This window comes from Perissodus microlepis, chromosome 13, assembly GCF_051167445.1.
Source record: "Perissodus microlepis isolate ML-2025 ecotype Zambia chromosome 13, ASM5116744v1, whole genome shotgun sequence".
Classification (NCBI taxonomy): Eukaryota; Metazoa; Chordata; class Actinopteri; order Cichliformes; family Cichlidae; genus Perissodus; species Perissodus microlepis.
The window spans coordinates 27,179,497-27,199,710 of record NC_140473.1 but is presented as its reverse complement, the minus strand read 5'-3'; the positions used below and the strand labels follow the sequence as shown (position 1 = coordinate 27,199,710).

Below are 20,214 nucleotides of genomic sequence, written 5' to 3'. Positions count from 1 at the left end.
ATGGGATCGTTTAAATTTATTCACTGAAGATATAATGAGGAGACATCCCACTCAAGGCCATGAAAACAACTTGCAAAAGCCTGGCAGTCATCAGCACACGCTCGGCGAGGAAGCTGCATTACCCAAGTGGTGCAGAAAATTGCTGGGAAATAAATGGTGGAGATGAAAAGGTTATGCTTTCTCATTTCCCCTCATCACACTAGTTTCTTCTTGAGGGAAAAAATGCGCAGTGGAGTAAGATACGACCGCCTGAGGAGTTCATCCGCAATGGCTCGTGTTCTCCCTGGGCCTCTGCATAACCTCTGGCTTATCAGGCATATTGATCCCAAGACTGGAAGAACTTGAAAACAGCACTGCAGTTGTGGTTTTTAATGATACACATACATAAAAGCAAAGGAAATGTGTGCAACCAGTCCCTATTATTTATTTTCTTGTCTACAATACATGAGGAAAATAATAAAATGGGATCCTCACCTTTCCCAAAGCTGAGGTGTTTTGTTCTCACAACAGCTGATAATTTGAAGGTTTGGATTATTAGCAGCAATTTAAAAGTTGATGCTTTTTATTAATTATTCAAGTAATAATAGGATCATTGACTCCACATTCCTTAATAAGGATACTAATCTGCAGCTCGGCATTGGCCTTGACAAATTTAAGCTCAAAGCAGCACTAAATGAATCAGGACTGAGAATCTGCTGGGCCTGTGGAGCCCAGCTAGGATGTCATTTCACCGCGCACCCAAATTTTAATCCCCCGATTGTTGGTTTTAAATAGATCAGCTGTCACATGTGTGTCCCATAAGATTACCCCTCCCTGAGGAAAAAAAAAATCCCCTGCATCCGAAAGATTCTCGTGGACAAACACGAAAGCAGATTTCCTTTTTAATCATAAATCACCGTTGTGTAAAAATGACAATCATGTGACAATAATTAGGTTCACATTGCAACCCCTTGATTGAAAACCTAAGAAAAAATAAACAGAAGCTCTTGTTTTGTGTTGTGGGTGGACGGTCTATATTTGCGTTTGCTGTTTTTATCCTGTCTCCGAATGCTGTCTGCTGGCTTCACTGCTGTTAGGCGTTTCTGTAGTGTTGCAGTAAACCATCTGCGGCCTCGGTTGGTTTCCATGTGTCATTTCCATGGCGACATGTGTACAGTTGTCACATCCACTTGGTCTTAGAGCTCCTGGCGATCGTCCATCTGTCTGCCTGTCTGTCCATCCTTTTACTGGGGCTCAGTGTCTCTGGGGCGCTGCTTTTGTTCTGCTTTCGGTGCGTTTATGATGGTGATCTGGTGTTCAACACCTGAACAGTCTTGCGGCCGTAGTGCCAGTAGCTATAACCTGATGCAGTTGTAGTCACTGCTGTAATATACCTGCAACATGATAAATGACATGTGCTGTAATACACACCAAACTTTGAAAGTATTTGGTCAAATAATTTTTAAGTGCAAAGTTAGAAAAAAGATGAAGGAGAGGTAAATCATTTTTATATTAATATTAAAAGAATAATATAATTTGTTATCTTATTGTGGTGAGGAATGAATTAATCTCCAGTTTGTTATAAACAGTAAATGTGTTGAATTTGAAAATGTGACTATGCTGCCCCCAGTGGTCTTATGAAGAAAGACACATTGGCTAAACAAAGAGTATGATGAGCTTTAACTGTAATTTACCCTCATTCATTTCTTAACCTGTTGTTTAACTTAAAACTCGATTTAATTGAAAAAATTAATTTTAACTGTATATACTGTTACGGCCCTAGCAGGGCCGCCTCTTGAAGTTGTCTGTGTGGGCGTGTCCGACCATCTCTCCTGCCTTAGTTGCCACCTTTCTTTTGTGCAGCTGACTCTCGTCAGTAATTAAAAGTATTTAAGCCCAGGGAAAGGTGAGCTCTGGGCCAGAGTGCCATTAGTGTGGTTACAGCTTGTGAGCTGAGTGTTTGTTGTGTTTGCAGCTAGTGAGCTGTGTTTTTGGTGGTTTTCAGCTAGTGAGCTGCATGTCCGTGTTTGCCAGTGTTGGGACTAACGCGTTATTAAGTAACGCGTTACAGTAACTACGTTATTATTGTGGTAACGAGCACGGTAACTAGTTATTATGCCAAAATCAGGAACGCGTTACTCGTTACTGGGATTTAGATAGGCTCGTTATTCGTTACTTCGTGTGGTGGCTATCGCGGAGCTTCCACAGATTCAGTAACATTAGCAAGTGGTGGAGGCCAGCAGGTGGATGAGAGAAAGGGGAGGCAGGAGGAGAGACCCGAAGCGGCCGCCCGTCCGAGTGTCAGGTGAACTGAACTTCAGGTAAGACGTTATGACCTGCAGTCTCTCTGGGTCAGATATAAACCAAGTTTAGGTGGAGTTTATTTTCGTTGTGCTGACTTTTTCGTACTGCGTGCTAGCTAGCATGACGGGGTTTCTATACAGCTGGGTGGTGCTATGTTACTGATGTTGAACTTTAATAATTAACCGTATGAACAAAATAGAGTTGCCAACTGTTCCCTAAAAAACAGAATCGTCTCATATTCAGAGAAATTATTACGCGTTTCGTATTGAGGTGAAAAGGAACAGTTTGTCCCGGACTTCAGCTACAATGAAAAAGACACAAAGCTGGAGTTATTCTGTGTCTTTGCTGCACAGCTGCCTCTTCTTCTCTCATTCTCTCCCCTCCCTCTCCCGTTGCTACTTTAATCATGAAACTGATCAATGATCAGCTGATCGGCTTTTCCCTCTTGTTTATTTATCGTCCGCTTTGCGCCAGAAAGAGGAAACCACCGGATGTCACGTTAAACAACAGCAGCACGTTTGATCAGCTGTTGTTAGAATTTATTTAATATTACTTTCTAGTATCAGCTGATGTTTGCTGGATCCACAGCTGTAAAGCTGCTGGTCATGATGTCGGTTTGGATATCTGGTGAGTGGGAAACCAGATGAAACCAGGAGATGTCCTTACTGAATCTTCAGAGCTGAACAGGTGATGGAGTAACAGGTTTACCTTTTAGGTGACATGAATGAGTTGAAGGGAAGTTATGAACTGTTTCTGAGAGATAAATAACACCAGGATCCTTTTCTATGTAGCTGACAGCTGGTAACTGTGCAGGGGCAGGTCTAGCAAAGTTTTGCCAGGGGGGCAGGTAGGGTATTAACAGGGAAAGGGGGGCATAAAGAAATACTTTCTTATTCTCATTTCAAATGTCTCGCTTTTAATAAATAATTATCTGAGTCTTACAACAAACGATTGATAGATTGATACATATATACCATCAAGACAGTGTACATCACTGTCACAACAGCGTTTGTTTTCATTCAAAGGCTTTATGATTTTTGCCTTAATGGTGGGCCGGTCTATAGTCAAAATGCCCGGGCTGATTTTTTTTGTCCCAGTCCAGCCCTGTATGCAACTCATCTGCAGTCTGGTGTTACCTACATCTTCCTATTCAGAAGGCAGAATTTCTGAGTTCTGAGTACAATCAAAAGCACCACGACTGCAGTTTTTGTGTTGGATGTAAAAAGTGCACATGACGCTGTAACGTAGGCTAGAATCATGGCGGTGGTCAACGACGGTCCAGGCGTGGGATTTCTCTCGTGGAAATATGCACATTATTTTTTCCTTTGGTAGGTGGCACAGTGCACTTGTGGCAAGTAAGCAAGCTAGAAGACTGGCACTCTTGCTGGGTATCCAGTTAGCAACACATTAACAAGAGAAGTCTGAGTAAAACCAAAGTTACTTTCCCTAGTAACTAGTTACTTCGAAAGTAACGAGTAACTTGAAGTAACTGAGTTACTTCCATCAAAAGTAACTAGTAATGTAACTAAGTTACTAATTTAAAGTAACTTACCCAACACTGGTGTTTGCAGCTAGTGAGCTGCTCCCTTTCTTTTTGGCTTACGTTTTACTTTATTGACCAACGCCTGAGTTTTGTTTGTTTTCTTAAATGGTGATAGCGGTTTGTCCGTCTCTTTTAGTTGAGCTACTTTAATAAAACTATTTAATTTAACCCTTTTGCCTCCTTGACTCCTTTTTCTGACCCGGACACTTTTTGTTACTTCCCCCTCACCGCCTGGACCCTTTTAGGGGAACGTAACAATACTATCTTTAGATATTTGATATAGTCTGTTTAATCAACCACAGCAAACAAAAGCATTTAAGATTTGTCTTACAACTCTAAAATCTAACTAAATAAAAGCCCATAGTTTCATATCAGTAATCCAAACTGTAAGGCTTGTAAATCAATTACGATGCTCAGTTCAACAGTCCACTGAAGTAGATTTGTAAAAATGTAGGTTACTATGGCACAACATGTTTGTCATTGGTCTGATTTCTACTCAAGCTCACTCTGAGGTGCAGACTGAAATGAGTCAGTACACTTAACCTGAACAACGTGCTGCAACAAACAGCATTTATGTGCTTGACTGAGAGGAGACCATTTGCATCCATTGTACATTTTTTTTTTTTGGTTGTACCACCAGACTGAAAGGAAAAGAACATTTTGGATATTAAAGCTAAGTGGATGAAACTGCGATTGCATAAGTAATGTGGAGCGTGTGGTTTACCATAAGCACTGCAGCAGGATGCTGTCTGTATACTGGAAGACCGGAGCAGCCAAAGAAGCTGCAACCAGACAGAGCTGAATGGCCGTGTTAATCTATTGAAAAAGAACATGAATCATGAATAAAATAAAAGTCAGAAAAGAAAGATGAAGGCATGATAAAATTTTGCACGTATTTGAAATGAAATTATGCTAGTATTTCAGACTGTTTAAAGGCTATTTGTGGATTCAAACATACAGGGTGGGCCATTTATAGGGATACATTGTAATAACATGGGAATGGTTGGTGATATTAAAGTCCTGTTTGTGGCACATTAGTACATGTGAGGGGGCAAACTCCTCAAGATGGGTGGTGACCATGGTGGCCATTTAGAAGTCGGCCATCTTGGATACAACTTTTGTTTTTTCAATAGGAAGAGGGCCATGTGACACATCAAACTTATTGGTAATGTCACAAGAAAAACAATGGTGTGCTTGGTTTCAACGTAACTTTATTCTTACATGAGTTATTTACAAGTTTCTGACCACTTATAAAATGTGTTCAATGTGCTGACCATTGTGTTGGATTGTCAATGCAACCCTCTTCTCCCACTCTTCACACACTGATAGCAACACTGCAGGAGAAATGCGAGCACAGGCATCCAGTATCCGTAGTTTCAGGTGCTGCACATCTCGTATCTTCACACCATAGACAATTGCCTTCAGATGACCCCAAAGATAAAAGTCTAAGGGGATCAGATCGGGAGACCTTGGGGGCCATTCAACTGGCCCACGATGACCAATCCACTTTCCAGGAAACTGTTCATCTAGGAATGCTCGGACCTGGCACCCATAATGTGGTGGTGCAACATCTTGCTGGAAAAACTCAGGGAACGTGCCAGCTTCAGTGCACAAAGAGGAAAACACATCATGTAGCAATTTCAAATATCCAGTGGCCTTGAGGTTTCCATTGATGAAGAATGGACCCACTATCGTTGTACCCCATATACCACACCAAACCATCACTTTTGTTGTTCCAACAGTCTTGGAGGGATCCATCCAATGTGGGTTAGTGTCAGACCAATAGCGGTGGTTTTGTTTGTTAACTTCACCATTCACATAAAAGTTTGCCTCATCACTGAACAAAATCTTCTGCGTGAACTAAGGGTCCTGTTCCAATTTTTGTTTTGCCCATTCTGCAAATTCTGTGCGCCGATCTGGGTCATCCTCGTTGAGATGCTGCAGTAGCTGGAGTTTGTAAGGGTGCCATTTGTGAGTAGCTAATATCCGCCGAAGGGATGTTCGACTAATGCCACTCTCCAGTGACATGCGACGAGTGCTACGCTGTGGGCTCTTGCTGAATGAAGCTAGGACAGCCACTGATGTTTCTTCATTAGTGACAGTTTTCTTGCATCCACATTTTGGCAAATCCAACACTGAACCAGTTTCACGAAACTTAGCAAGCAGTTTGCGGACTGTAGCCTGGGAGATGGGTGGTCTCGTAGGGTGTCTTGCATTGAAATCTGCTGCAATGACTCGGTTACTGCGTTTACCAGATATCAACACAATTTCGATCCGCTCCTCACGTGTTAACCTCTTCGACATGTCAATGGCTTTGAACAAAGAGAAACTTGTAAATAACTCATGAAAGAATAAAGTTACGTTGAAACCAAGCACACCATTGTTTTTCTTGTGACATTACCAATAAGTTTGATGTGTCACATGGCCCTCTTCCTATTGAAAAAACAAAAGTTGTATCCAAGATGGCCGACTTCTAAATGGCCACCATGGTCACCACCCATCTTGAGGGGTTTGCCCCCTCACATATACTAATGTGCCACAAACAGGACTTTAATATCACCAACCATTCCCATGTTATTACAGTGTATCCATATAAATGGCCCACCCTGTAGAATGAATCAGTGTCAGGTGTATTTAAGAGAAGTTACATATTTTACATAGGCTACAGTACTGCAGTAATAAACCATATAACTTGAGAATGTTGGCTGAAGTTATGAATATTAAACCCTGGATAAATAAACTGCGCAAAATTGGGAAATACTGAAGCACAGGTCTTTTATACAAAAATGAAACCATTTTTTAATTATCTGGGTATTGATAGGGTGCGGACACAACAGGCACAAACTAGTAAAATAGCTTTGTTCATATCCTCATCACATTGGATGTCTACCTCAAAAACATCCAATGTTTACAGAGTTTAACTGACATCCAATTTGATGCCAAGCACGAGGAAATGTGCCGATGTTTCCGGCAAGATGCACAACAGGCTGTGTAAAGGTGCTGATGAGTAGCCTAAAGACATTAGTCATTTATTGTTTAGTAACTTTTGCTTATTGAGTGTAAAGATTAGTAAACTCTGTAAAACTACATCAGCGGTGCTCCTAACACGCGTAGAGGTAAAACAACATTACAAACACTTCATGGTGAAAGGTCTTCTACAGTTTTCCAATCGGTAAAGAGCAGAGTGCACGGTTGTACGTCTCACCTTGCTGATGAGTGTGGGCTTGAGCTGGGCAGTAGTATAGCAGGGGTTAAAAAACTTGGTGAGGGTCACCTGCAGAAATAAGAGGAGGAAACTGTAGATTCAGTATTACAGACACTCACAATGCAGTCCAGAATCACTGTGGCCCCAAAATAGTAAAGAGCAGTTAAGATTTACTTTAGTAATATTCACGTTTTTGGTAGAAGACAACATAAATTGTTATATAGATTTATTTATTCATGTTTTTCAACTTACTCACAAATCAATACACATTTTCTATTCTTACATAATATCTGAGTAATCAAAGTAAACCTCTGTTTACTGCACTATAAACCTCTTAAAGTATGCTTAAAAAGAACAAAGAAACCAAAATAAATATATACAAAATAAAATATTATTGTTTGAACGTAAATATACTCAGCGAGAACGCTGCCTTGACAGAGGGTTGCACTCTCGAAGTGCTTCCTTTCAATTAAAATGCATTATAAATACAGGGACGGATGGATATAAATAATATAATTACTAAAATCAACTGTGCCATTTTTGGCAGTGAGGACTACATTGCAAGCACCCTCTGCTGCACCCACAGTTTAGCTGCAGCAAACTTCTGTACAGTGGGATGCACATAAAAATATCTTGAAATTTGAGTGTCTACATGGCATTTAAATACAAGATCCTCAGTTAAAGTTTAGTTTTTTAGAATGATATGTCTCACCGGTGGCGGTACCGTCTTGTATCTGACCCAGAAGACAGCAGCTATCAAACCAATGTCTCTGAAAATCACTAGAGCTGTCAGTGGAGCTGAAACAGAAGTCCACAGTTAAAAATCTCATATCCTTGTTTGAGACAGGAAGAAAACACAGAAATACACTGAGTATTATACCTGGTATAAGTTCAGCATAGGTGAGACTGACATATAAAATACTGATGAGAATCTTGTCAGCCAGTGGGTCGAGAGCACTGCCCAGTGCCGACTTTTGAGTGGGCCACGTTCTGGCAATGTAACCATCCAACTGAGTAAGAGAGAATGAGACAGAAAAATGAATAAATAAAGATGTAAATTCAGTGTGGTACAAGTTTCTAAGCTGAGCTAAGTAAGACAATTAGTTTAAAGTCCCAATTTAAAAGCCTAATTAACTTTATTTGCATCTCATGTATCTTGATCTTGACTTGATACACAAATAGTAAATATTCCAACTACCACGTTTTTAAAAATATTTTTACAGGTGCATCATTGACATGTGTTAAATGTCCAAAACTGTTTGCAATCCTCAAAAGCTGAAAATGAGTTTACAAGATTTCCTTGTACAGGTGTGCAACTCCAGACTGGAACCACACACCTGTGCAGGAAGTGCTTTAGCGTAAATGTCCGTTTATGTGTAGATTACCAGGTCAGTAGCTCCGGCCAGTGCAAACAGAGCCAAACTGAGGTGAAATTTCTGCTGGATGATCAGATGACCAAGGAATGGAGCCAGCAAAATCCGACACACACATAACAGGTTGGGGATTGTCCATGGATTCTCATACTGAAGAAAAAATAAGTAAATATTACGACAGAGTTTACAGCTAGAGCTATAAATAAAAAAAAATAAATAAAAAAAAAATCACAGAACTTGCTTCAGATCAGTCAGCCTAAATCTTTTCTAGCAGCTGTTCTCAGTAATGTGTGCAATATATATCGATTCTGCATTGGCCTTATTAACAAATAAGACGACATTTACCAATGGCAGGAATTTATATTTTCTCTAATGACTCAAATCAATTTTATGTTGGCAAATGCAATAGTTAGCTTTAAAACAGTTTTTTAAATAATGATTTATTTGTTTCACTTATGAGTAGAGGACCTACAACAGGATACAAGATGGTGACAGTTAAATAAAAATAAGACTCCATTTTTTATCAGGTCCAAGGAATATGAACGTGTACCAATGTGACTTATGACTATGATTCATCTAAAACAGTAGGCGAGAAAATAGCTGGTGTTATTGTTGTTCTACAGTCACAGAACTTAAATTTTCCTAGAAGACAAAAAAACCCAATAGTGACCAAGTAAAGCTCGATTTAAGACTGCAGGAGATCTACTTCATAACTGAAAACTCCTTTTATCCCTACACCACAACCTTCCACACCATTCAAGTCACAGTGGTATTTAGTAAACAAAAGCTTATGTTAAGCTGGGTCATATGGCGGTTAACACTGCTGTGTCATAGGACGAAGGTTCTGGGTTTGAATCCAGTCTGCAGAGTTTATGTGTGGAGTTTGCATGTTGTTTGTCTGCATGGGATTTCTCCAGGTACTCTGGCTTCAAAAACGTTGTTCATTGGCGATTCTATAAACTGGCTCTAGGTGTGAGTGTGAGCATGAATGGTTAACATTCTTTTTGTGTTAGCCCCACAACAATCTTGTGACCATAAACCTCTATGACCGCTGAGATGGGCTCCAGCCCACCGCAACAAGTGGAACAAAATGGACTGATGGGTATTTCAAACATGCCATTTTTATGTAGAGGAAAAACTATTTACTTATGGACTTGTATTCATTAAACCTAATAAGGCTGTTTTACGAGGAAACTTACTGTAAAAAATCTTGACATTTAAACCTCTGGGTTCACAGAGTCCATTGGGCCAGTAAATGACCCAGGGGGTCATTTGGGATAGCTCACCAACACAAAAATCCAGTTTCTCTTACTTCATGCTTGAGAAAGGTATGAGTTTACACTAAACCTTTTTTTCTGGAACAAAGCCCAGTGCTCCCTCTTCAGTGGAAAATTACCCACAAAGCTCTTCTAGTGTAACCAATGATTACACTATTGTAAATTCTACTTAAGCAACTGTGTGTTTCTTCATGTTTTGGTCATTTGGTCATGTTATGGTCATTCGACCATAGTTCCTTTTAAAAGTATAAACCATTGCACCGTTTTGGCCAGCAACTGATGAACACACATGAGTTACACTTTATTAATTGTTGTACAACATGCATCTACGGTGCCTACCCCCTTCTGTAAAGTTCATACTCCTGTCACCTCTGTACTCACCAGCTCTTTGAATTTGAACAGTCCATGTCCCGGTACCGTGCCGGCGTCACCCCTCTCCTCTCCGGTGGAACTGTCCGGCTTCTCGTCGGTCTTTCCACTGCACAGTCCTCGAGCTGTCGGGGACAGCAGAGACCGGAAACTGGCCGCATACCGCTCGTGACCTCCCTGGGTCATGGGTATAGGTCCTTGCACGTGCCATGGAGTCTGCTTTCCCTGCTGGAGGACCCCACTCCAACACGCGACACGGCTGTCTGTCCCTTTGAGTCTCGCGAGGTACGGGCCGCTCACCTGAGGTCGTTTCAACCTAGCGAACTCCGTGACAGGTGTGTATCTGAGCCGCCATGATACGGGCTCCAGGAGGCACACGGGCGCACTCCGCGCGGACACCAGACAGCGAACGTTTGTGTTGCGGCACAGCGGTGCAGAAATCGCCCGAAAACACAGCGTCATCATCTTCACGAGACTTACGTTACCGACCTGCTGGCCTCGTGCCGTCTCCCCGCGAGTTCATCATGAAGTTAAAGACCCTGATGGTCAGAGCCGACGGGTACCCTCATCGAGCCAGCAGGCTGCCATGTTGCCGTAAATCGATACGGTACATGATGTCGTAAAACCTACTTTCCTTCAGCGCTTTTAATTTAAAAAGAGAATCGCTTATTTAAATAAGTGGTGTAACAAGAGATAGAAAAATCAGATAATAGTCGGACTTGTAGTTAATAAATTGTAACAATTTCTTAAATAACAAGTAAATATTTAACGTATTAGTCTTTTGAATTACAAATTAAAAGCATTTTCACAACCTCCCTTTTTGTAAAAAAAAAAAAAAAAAAAGCCCAACAACAACAAACAAAAGGCTGAGTGTTCCACATCATTTAATAAAGTGCACAGCAGAGAGACAGAACGTAACCATGAACTTATGTTTAAGACAAAAATGAAAAGCAAATACTATACATCCAACAGGACACCCAATACTGAAGTCAATCTTTCAGAAAAATAAGACATTTTATAATACAAGGGCAGCTTATTATGACACTATAATGGGTTGACAGGGTTATATTAGTGCCTTCTCTAAAATGTAACCACAGACAAGCTTACATAAACATCATATACATATTATGTACATTCTTCTGAAGTATTCTTGAAGTATTTGTAGAAAAAACGGTAAGTAATCAGTTTTCTTTCATATTCAGTTTAGACAAAGTTGTGTAACTTAAAGGCAAAATTTGCAACTTTGCTTAAACTAAGGGTTGCCCAGTTCTGAAAATCTATCTTTATCTGGATTATGAATGAAATGTTAAGACAATATATCAATCTCAAGTCTAACATTTCTCTGGTTAGTGAGATATCATCTTTACAAGAAGCTGTGGTAGCGGTAAAGATCAGGTTTCAGTAGTTTTCTTTTCTTTTTTAAATCAGCTTGTTTTTGTTGTTTGTGGTTGTTGCCATCTCTTCAAATGGTTAAACTGCAGTCTCCATTTCTTTTGCTTTATACAGAACACGGTCCAATGATTGACCTTTTGGTAAAGTCTGCAGGTTTGAGCCTGTGAAAGCTGTAAGAAGTTAGATTGTTTGCAGCTGGTACAGCTTGGGCCCTTTCTTCAGCAGAAAACCTTGTTCATTCAGGGAACTCAAGAGGCCTTCGAAATCCATCACCTAGAAAGAATTAATGATTGACTTAATATAATTAAGAATTATACATTTAATGCAATTAAGCATATAGTTTTCATTCATGTTTAAGTATGAAATCACTAAGGTTTGTGGTGAGGAGAGGGAAGCCCACCTGTGTATAGTTACAAAAGGCAAAATATAAAGGTTTTGGAAAATCTTCTCTATATAGGTACAAAGTTCAGTCAGTAATGCACCATTAAAGATGTGCTGTGTTTGATAAAACGTTTATAGTTGGAGTTTTATTTCATTTTGGGATAATCAAGAGTTCTAACCCTTGCTGGTGTGGTCTACATGTTGGCTAAAGCAGTGTCTGTATATCTTTAAATCTTCCACATGCATTTCTAATGTTTGTTTTTACATTTTTATTCACAAAGAGCTTAAACAAGTCGATACCTTTTTCCTATTTTCCTTTAATAAAATTTTTGTATCATGATGACATCCAAAGTAATTGCTCACAAATGGTGAGAGAACACTATTAATATTTGTGTCTTTACCTTTATACTGTAAATCAGACACAGTGTTAACTTGACTCTTATTATTTATTATTTTATATTTCAGTGCTTTCACCTTAACGTTCACTCTGTCGGCAATGGATCGAAGCATCTGTACGTCGAACTGCTTCTGACCGGTTCTCTGAGCGTGCTGGTGCAGTGCATTGACCAGTCGTTTTGCAGCACTGCGCTGACTCATACCAGACCCGAGCTGAGAGCGCTCAAAGTCCAGGTTGCCGAGACCATCTGAATACGTGTTGGCCAGACTGAAAAACAAGAACCACAAAACAAAGGAGAGAGAAATTTACATGCAGGTGTGAGCAATTCAGACGTATTAATATTGTGAATATTATTTAACAAAAATATTAACACTTATCATCTTAGAGTTGGCTTTGGCCTACCATACTATGCACATTATTACTAGTATGTATTTTCTGTGATATTAAAGTGTCGTATACCGTATCCCTGCAATAGCAACACCATGTATTTATGTTCCCCAGTGAAACAAGTCCAAGCATGTTTGACTGTAAGAGCTGTTTCAGTCTTCTATTACAATTTAGTTCCTAGAAAGGGAGCTACTTCAACAACCTCCAACAAAGCACAGTACTTTGCAAAATATGCAAGAAAACTGGTGGAAACAACAAATGTGTTTGAGGCAAAAACACCATTGAGAACAACCAGACTGCAAAGGAGGAGGAGCAGCTGGCGATGTGGAACTCAAGAGCAAACACATGACTCAACTGAGCATTGCTAGCTCCGCTCCACATGACACTATTATGGATGGAGAGGGTTACATTAGTCCAATATTGTCCATATGACAATAAGCAAATGGTGGATGCAAATTACTGATGCAGTAACATGGTGGAAAAGCTTGGCTTTAATCAGCTGGTTAACAAGCGCAAACCACGACATAAGAAGTACAAGTGTTGAGCAATGATTTTTTTTTTTTTTTACTTTTATGCTTAGCGCCCTCACAACTATTGCGCTATAATGGTGTTGCTCCTGGCACCTTGGAGCAATTGATCAATACTTCAAATTAGGTAATGTGTCATCAAAGGCAGCAGCTAACTGAAAGGACAGAAAATGCATTTCATTTTCCTACATTTATAAATGCTATTGCCTACAAGCTGTGAGTATCGATTGTTCGGCTTACCTGTGTTTCATGATCTCAACAACATCCTCAGCATCACTCTTAGTGGCTGTTTCTCTCAGCTCCAACTTGACTCTTGCCTACACAAAAACAGCTAGCATGAGACACCAGCAGGAAAATGATCCCTTCTGTTCCCCATAACTGTATTTTTACTTTGTGTATTCATCCATCACATTTTGCCAGGTGTGTTGAGAGAATGCACCGCTATCCAAACCTACCTCAGTTAGTCTAATTAAAGACTCCAGCTGTCGTGTGGTGATTGGTGTGGCATCAGTAGGGTTTGCCTGAGCTCTCAGTGACAGGTAGAACTCCTGAAGGGTTTGTGCTGCTTCAGGAGAGAGTTTGGGACGGACATACTGACGAGCATAGCTGATGTACTTTCTTAAAAGGCACGTTGGAATGGGGTCTATACTTTCACCTGCAGGGATCTAGAAAAATATACACTTAATGCCTGAAAACAATCGCTTTTTTGTGATATCATTGCGATCCGTGTGCGCTGAGAGCAGATAGCGCATCTTTACCTGCAAACGTTCGGACAGTGGCATGTCAGAGTGCTCTAATAGGATTGAGGTCTGTAATTCAGTGTTATTTCTGGTAACTGTGGCACTGCTGGTTCTGCCTCTCCCGGACCTATTCGCCATGACATGCTCTGACAGCTGGCGGTCATGTGACTCGTCTGGGATGTCCAGGAGCAGGAAGACAACATCAAAACGAGAGAGGAGAGCTGATCCCATTCTATACAGAACAAGAGTACACAAATGTAAATACAAGTCACATACTATACAATCTGCTGTATCCTCCATCTTTAACTTACTTCAGATTTTCAGAGACTGTTTTGCCTCTGTTGTAATGTCCTCCAACTGGGTTTGCAGCAGCCACAACTGAGGTTCTAGCAGGCAGAGAGGAAACTATACCAGCCTTGGCCAGACTCACAGATTGTTGCTCCATTGCTTCTAGCAGAGCCTGCTGCTGGTTGCCCATCTTGTCAAACTCATCAATGCAGCAAAGACCTAAATAAACAAGTAAAAAAGAAACGCAAGCAACTAACTGTGACACATGTGAAGCAAAAAGATTCCCCTGCAGGCTGAAAGGCTTGTCTGATAATTTGAGCCTGGCAAACTAAGTGAAAGTGGTCAAAGCAGTTGAGGAATACTTTGTGGAAGATGCTGTGAAGTTAAAAAAAAATATATAAATAATACTTTATACATGTTTTTTTTAAGCAATATGGCTAGATACCAAAGTGCAATTACCTCAAAGCCACTAGAACAGGTCGCAATGTTTTATGTCCACAGCACATTAAAATATGCTCAAAAACAAATGCATTTATTCTATTTCCCACCTTGGTCTGCCAAAACCAAAGCACCGGCCTCCAGAGCATAATCCCCTGTTCCTGCATCTCGAGATAAACTTACTGTGAGTCCTAAAGAAAAACAGAAAAACTGTACAGATCACATTGCTAATTTGACTATATTTAACCAAATACTTATTGACTACTGTATAACAAATCAGTTAAGAAGTTTTCTACTTTAACACATCGTACCTGTGGTGCTGGTACTGTTGCCACAAACATAGATACCCCTGGGAGCCACGTTACACACTGCCTATGCAGAGTAAAAGACAAACATAGAGCATAGTACTAGGTCGAAGAAGAACATATCACAGTTTCAAAAAGGAAATACACAGCACAATACACAGTCTCAGCTTATGAGTCATCAACATAGCGCTGTTGACATGACTTTAGTATTCATTTCTCTACGCAAAGTCCTCTAAGTTACCTGTAACATCTGACTCTTTCCCAGTCCGGGGTCTCCCACTATTAGGATGTGGGGGTCTGCTCTCACTGGAATGCTATTCTTGCCTGTTTGTTTCTGTCTGCCTCCAAACAAAACCAAAGCAAGGGCAGCTTTCACCAGCTGCAGATACACAAAGACACAAGGATTACACGAGACACAAGATGTTAGACTAAACTTTAGCATTGCAAGTAAGACCTCATTAGCAGCAGTGAAACTGATAAAAGTAGAGGTAGTTAAAGCAGATGAGTTTAAATACCTCGGGTCAACTATCCGAAGCAATGGACAGAGTACAAGAGAGGTGAAGAAGAGAGTGCAGGCAGGGTGGAGTGGATGGAGTCAGGGCTGATTTGTGACAGAAGGACAGCAGCAAGAGTGAAAGGCAAGGTTTACAAGTTGTAGTGAAAACTACTTTGAACTATAATGTATGGTTTGGAGACCATGACAGAGAAAGGCAGAGCCAAAGGGGTTTGGGTTTTCATTGGGAGTGATCAGTATGGACAGGAGTAGAAATGAATATATCAGTGACACATCTCAGGTCAAACACTTTGGAGATAACGTTAGAGGGGTAAGGTTGAGATCTTTTGGACAGGGAAGAGAGAGTAGATACACTGGATGGATACTGAATATGGAGCTGCCAGGCAGGAGCAAAGGAGGAAGATCATGGAGATAGATCATGAATATAGCAAAGGACGACAAACAGATGGGATGACAGAGGATGATATTAGTGATAGGATGAGATGGAGTTAAACGATCCGCTGATGTGAGCCCTGACGGGAAAGAAGTAGTAATTTCTAATGAAAAGCTTGTTAGTGTACTCAGTCTTGCGGAACTCACCAGATGGCCGTAGATGACAGGACACAAAGAGCTGTAAAAACAAGTGGACGCAATTAGTTAAAATATGTTGATGTGCAGTATGCCATCATTTTTGGATGACTGAAGAATTTTATAGTTCTAAATCCTGACAAAAATAAAATAAATAATCAAGCTAACTTCATAGATAACTTGAGATTAAATTGTTAAAATTGACTCATCGCCATACCATTCAAATTCCATTGTTTGGACAAAAATTAAATAAATAGATGCTGTGATAACTCTTAGAACAATACTACATGAAACTAGGTAGCTGCATTAAATGCAGTAAGTAATCATCTTACTGCACTATAAGTCGCAGCAAGTCAGGCTGTGACTGGATCTCCTGAATAGCATACAGTTCCTTCAGACTGAACTCTTCCCCACCACAGCGATCTTCAACTGTCCCGCTTGAACCTTGACCTCCCATCTTCGACTGCCTGCCTAAATATTTAGAAAAAGTTCCAGTTCATTAAATACTTAAGACTAAAGCCTATTAATATAAATGTGAAGGTCTCAAAGAGAATACCTTTTGTATTGCTGACAGAAGTAGCTTCAATGTAGAGGAGGAACATACACTGATCCTTATTTCCTCTAAAACTGCCTGGACCTAAAAAGCACAGTTAAACTATGTTTGATGTCTAAGTAGGAGGGCACTTCTTCCAGCAAACTCCAACTTCAAAGGCTTAGAGTTTTTGTTGAATAAATGCTTGATTTAGTTGAGACATTTTTTATAATTCACTACATATTTAGAATTAGAGACTGCACCGGTATTTCTTTGGCTTAACTTTTCACAATGATCAGAATGTGTGTTTTTGTACCATCATTGCTAACTCTCACTATCCCTGTCACAGTAACAGTGTCTCCAGGCACACAGCTGTCACAGAGGTCAGAGGTCAGGTGACACTCCACTGTCCGTGGGATTCGTCCAGTCTCCCTCTGCTCTCCACTTATCAACTCCTGCACCCTGAAGTGGCACAAAATAATTCAAATTCAATTGATCAGGGATTCATGACAAAGGTTATTTACACGAGATGTGCCGTTTAAGGACAATACTTCATATCTGTGAACTGCTGATAAAGCACAATGTCCAGAGTGACACATAAAAACTACACACATATGCACAGTAAATGGTACACACTAAATAATACAAGCAAAAAAACAAAAGGTAAAGTCCCTTAATATAAATGAATGATAACTTACATACAAAGATTCTTCATGAATCAACTTAAAATTAAATGTAAGTGACATGGGGTTAGGGTGATTATAATACGGACCGGCAACAGAGTAGTTTATGGACATGCTGTATATACCTCAAAAATACATGCAACAGAAAGGCTTTTCTTTGGAGGAGCTTTCATGCATTTTTACATGTACATTTAGATATCAGTACATGGCATCCTTTCCCGCTCTCAAATAACAACTGCAACAACCATTTTTGTTAGCTATGTCTTACTGTAGTTTTTCACTGTACATGATATACTCACTTGATGATCTGCCAGTCTACAGTCTGTGTAAGAGGAGAATTGCGGATGGGGATGAAGGTATGACTGCGACAGTCTGGCTTTCCGCACTAGGCGATAAAACACAAACAAGAGATGTGTGAATGCTGACAAGAAAGCCATATGCATGTATGCAATATAACTTACAGCCTTTAAGTACAGGAAGAAAGTTGCAGAAAAAAGTTAGCGTATAAGTGTGTGTGTACATACTTTGGTAGGTGTAGTGTATTTCCCATGCTGCAGAGCCAGAGACAGTGTGGTCGAGCAGGTCCGACACCTGAAGGCCAACCTGGTGCATAGCGGTCTAATACTGCTCACTCTCACCACTGTTCCCTTCACACAAACTAGCCGGCCAAACACACTGGCACGTAACATTCGCAGTGGAGTCAGTGGCTCATAGTTATAGAGCCTGCAGATGATTTACACAAATGCAGTCATCCGTATTTATTGTCATTCAAAGTGGCTGTCAAGAAAACAACTCATTATTCTTCACCGAATGAAATACCTCGCACTAATATGGGGAATATTGATGACTGGTGTAGCAACAGGAAACTCTTCCTCTTGCAGCTCAGCAGCTTGCTTCTCCAAATCCAGAGTCAACACCTGAATGATGTGCAGACAGTTTTCAGTCAGGGTTTGGGGTTTTTAGATTGACAGAGACTTAGAATTTGAGCATTTGTTATAATATGAACATCATTAAGACTGTAACATCCTGCTAGCATAAAATGTGTGGTAGGGTCTTTTGTGTGTGTACCTGGTGAATAGCCAATCCCAAACAGTTCAGCATCACCTCTGGTTGTTGTTTCAGTTGTGTGACTATGTCAGGAAGTGCTTGACGCACAGTTTTGTCTGCAATCAAGTCAGCATAATCAACCAGGACACTTCCCTGACGCTCAATTTCATCCTGTACACAAAAACAAAGTTCACTTTAAGTGACATGGAAACAGACAAAGAAAATAATACAGATGGATGAGAAATTAAAGGAACAAAAACATACTAAGTCTCTTAGTAAGATGCCACCAAGTAGTGCCATTGCTGTGACAAATGATAACTCAAAGAGCCAGTGTGTTGTGCACTGAGCTCATCTGACGAACCTTGTCAAACAGATGAATCCTGGAAGTGAAATATTTCTCAAACACTTTGATCTTCTCCACATTAGGTCCACTCTCTATAAATCCTGGACATAAAAAGACATGGAGATTACAGGCACAGACAAAGACACATTATCCTGACTATTAAATGTGACGTCTTTCTAAAGTTTCCATTGTAACAGTGTGACAGGGACCCATTAATGCACACATACCATCTGTGAAGTAGAGTGTCCATCCTTTGTATGGACACAATGCATCAAGAGTAGTCTGACAAAGGACTGAAGAGACAGTTGAGCAGTTGGTTATTTTGTTGCAGCTGTTCATTCATTGTACAACCACAAATGTGTGGTTTTTTTAGACAAAGCAGTAACACTAATATGTAGCATGTATTCACCTCGTCATTTTTCAATAGAAAAAGAAAAATATAGTTCTACTAATGGTTTCTTACAAAAAAACACTGTTTGTGTCAGAAACTCACCTCTCTGCGCTCTGTAGGTATGGTTTCCTGCTCCACCTCTCCAACCTCCTCCGGATCCTCCTCTCCATGGTCTACCTCTCCATCCTCCACCCCCTCCTCTCCATCCACCACCACTACCTCGTCCTCTCCATCCACCACCACCACTACCTCCTCCTCCTCTCCATCCACCGCCGCCACCACTTCCACTACCTCCTCCTCTCCATCCACCGCCGCCACCACTTCCACTCCCTCCTCTCCATCCTCCCCTGCCTCCTCTAGAAGAGCCTCTCCTGGAATCCTGTCCACTCATTACTTTCCCAAGACAATGAAAGGAGGAACAAAAATAAGTGACAGTATTAACGAAACACAAAACACTGAAAATATGCACTACAGCAAATGTTGATTGGCTCTACTTTTCAAAGTCAACACTGCAGATTTAAGATCAACTTTAACATTTTAAAATACTGTTGGGTAACTTAACTGCCCTTCCGTTTTAAAACCCGTGAAATCCCTACAGATCTAACTACACATTTCAGGTTACAAAGCTGCGGGCTAATGTTTCATGTCTAATTTCTTTCTCTCCAACAGTTAGTAACGTTATCCTTATTAGCCAACTTACAACTACAATCATCGACTTTTTCATCGAAATAATTTCCCCCAGGGATCAATAACGTATTCTGATTCTGATTTTTCCTACATGTTCCGTTCAAAAAGTGCCAACAGGTATAAACACACCGCCTGCCTTTTCTTGAACAGAATGAGTAAAATAATCTTACAGTTTAAGAAAGTGCACAATATATTACTCCATATACCAAAACTGTGTGTTTCGGTGTCTCAAAATTCACGAAGACTGATATTACCAAACAAAAATTCCCTCCACGAAGAAACTTCTTCTTTTAATGTTATTTTGTCAGATGTGCCTTTAAGGCGCTTTACTGCCCCCCAGAGGATAGCGAAACTACTACAGAATTCTTATTCGCCTGCCGGCCCCATACTCTGCATACCCTGAGCAGGAATTCAAACCCTGTCAATTGCTCCAAAGATGTTTGATTTTACCCCGACACTATCCAGCTGCTAAAACGAGCAGATGTAGGAGGTAACGATGATGATGATGATGATGATGATGATTATGCAAAGTGCAAACTGATTTC

The 20,214-nt window shown here is 40.5% G+C and overlaps 2 protein-coding genes across 4 annotated transcripts; both read right to left on the bottom strand.

Moving 5' to 3' along the window:
* Positions 1-865: 865 nt before the first annotated feature.
* crls1 (cardiolipin synthase 1) lies at positions 866-10,664 on the bottom strand. The gene is made up of 7 exons (XM_084949161.1): positions 10,063-10,664; positions 8,417-8,554; positions 7,912-8,041; positions 7,744-7,829; positions 7,032-7,100; positions 4,551-4,642; positions 866-1,373 (listed from the first exon to the last, which is right to left on the bottom strand). Exons 1-7 carry the CDS (start codon positions 10,513-10,515, stop codon positions 1,277-1,279), a joined length of 1,065 nt encoding a protein of 354 aa, XP_084805287.1. The 5' UTR covers positions 10,516-10,664; the 3' UTR covers positions 866-1,276.
* Positions 10,665-10,917: 253 nt separating this feature from the next.
* Positions 10,918-19,951, bottom strand: mcm8 (minichromosome maintenance 8 homologous recombination repair factor). Of its 3 annotated transcripts, none has more exons than XM_084949392.1 (21): positions 19,876-19,951; positions 19,085-19,375; positions 18,819-18,884; positions 18,610-18,692; positions 18,270-18,419; positions 18,021-18,118; positions 17,726-17,924; positions 17,501-17,586; positions 16,835-16,980; positions 16,543-16,623; positions 16,319-16,457; positions 15,999-16,029; positions 15,147-15,284; positions 14,912-14,972; positions 14,711-14,791; positions 14,186-14,381; positions 13,893-14,106; positions 13,590-13,799; positions 13,375-13,451; positions 12,298-12,487; positions 10,918-11,715 (listed from the first exon to the last, which is right to left on the bottom strand). In XM_084949392.1, the coding sequence occupies exons 2-21, from the start codon at positions 19,371-19,373 to the stop codon at positions 11,623-11,625; spliced, it is 2,628 nt and encodes an 875-aa protein (XP_084805518.1). In that variant the 5' UTR covers positions 19,374-19,375; positions 19,876-19,951; the 3' UTR covers positions 10,918-11,622. The 3 variants fall into 3 exon arrangements, with proteins under 3 accessions (XP_084805518.1, XP_084805516.1, XP_084805515.1); XM_084949390.1 differs by having other exon boundaries at positions 19,840-19,932; XM_084949389.1 differs by having other exon boundaries at positions 19,085-19,932.
* Positions 19,952-20,214: the final 263 nt, after the last annotated feature.

What these genes read in the sequence shown, in the direction of transcription:
- crls1 (XM_084949161.1), bottom strand. Translation starts at nt 10,515, where the DNA reads ATGATGACGCTGTGTTTTCGGGCGATTTCTGCACCGCTGTGCCGCAAC. An exon ending in CTATGCTGAACTTATACCAG is followed by an intron (nt 7,830 to 7,911) that starts GTATAATACTCA and finishes CTTCTGTTTCAG; the next exon opens with CTCCACTGACAGCTCTAGTG. An exon ending in AGCCCACACTCATCAGCAAG is followed by an intron (nt 4,643 to 7,031) that starts GTGAGACGTACA and finishes CTTTTTCAATAG; the next exon opens with ATTAACACGGCCATTCAGCT.
- mcm8 (XM_084949392.1), bottom strand. Translation starts at nt 19,373, where the DNA reads ATGAGTGGACAGGATTCCAGGAGAGGCTCTTCTAGAGGAGGCAGGGGA. An exon ending in TACCTACAGAGCGCAGAGAG is followed by an intron (nt 18,885 to 19,084) that starts GTGAGTTTCTGA and finishes CTGTCTCTTCAG; the next exon opens with TCCTTTGTCAGACTACTCTT. An exon ending in CCGACAGAGTGAACGTTAAG is followed by an intron (nt 11,716 to 12,297) that starts GTGAAAGCACTG and finishes AATTCTTTCTAG; the next exon opens with GTGATGGATTTCGAAGGCCT.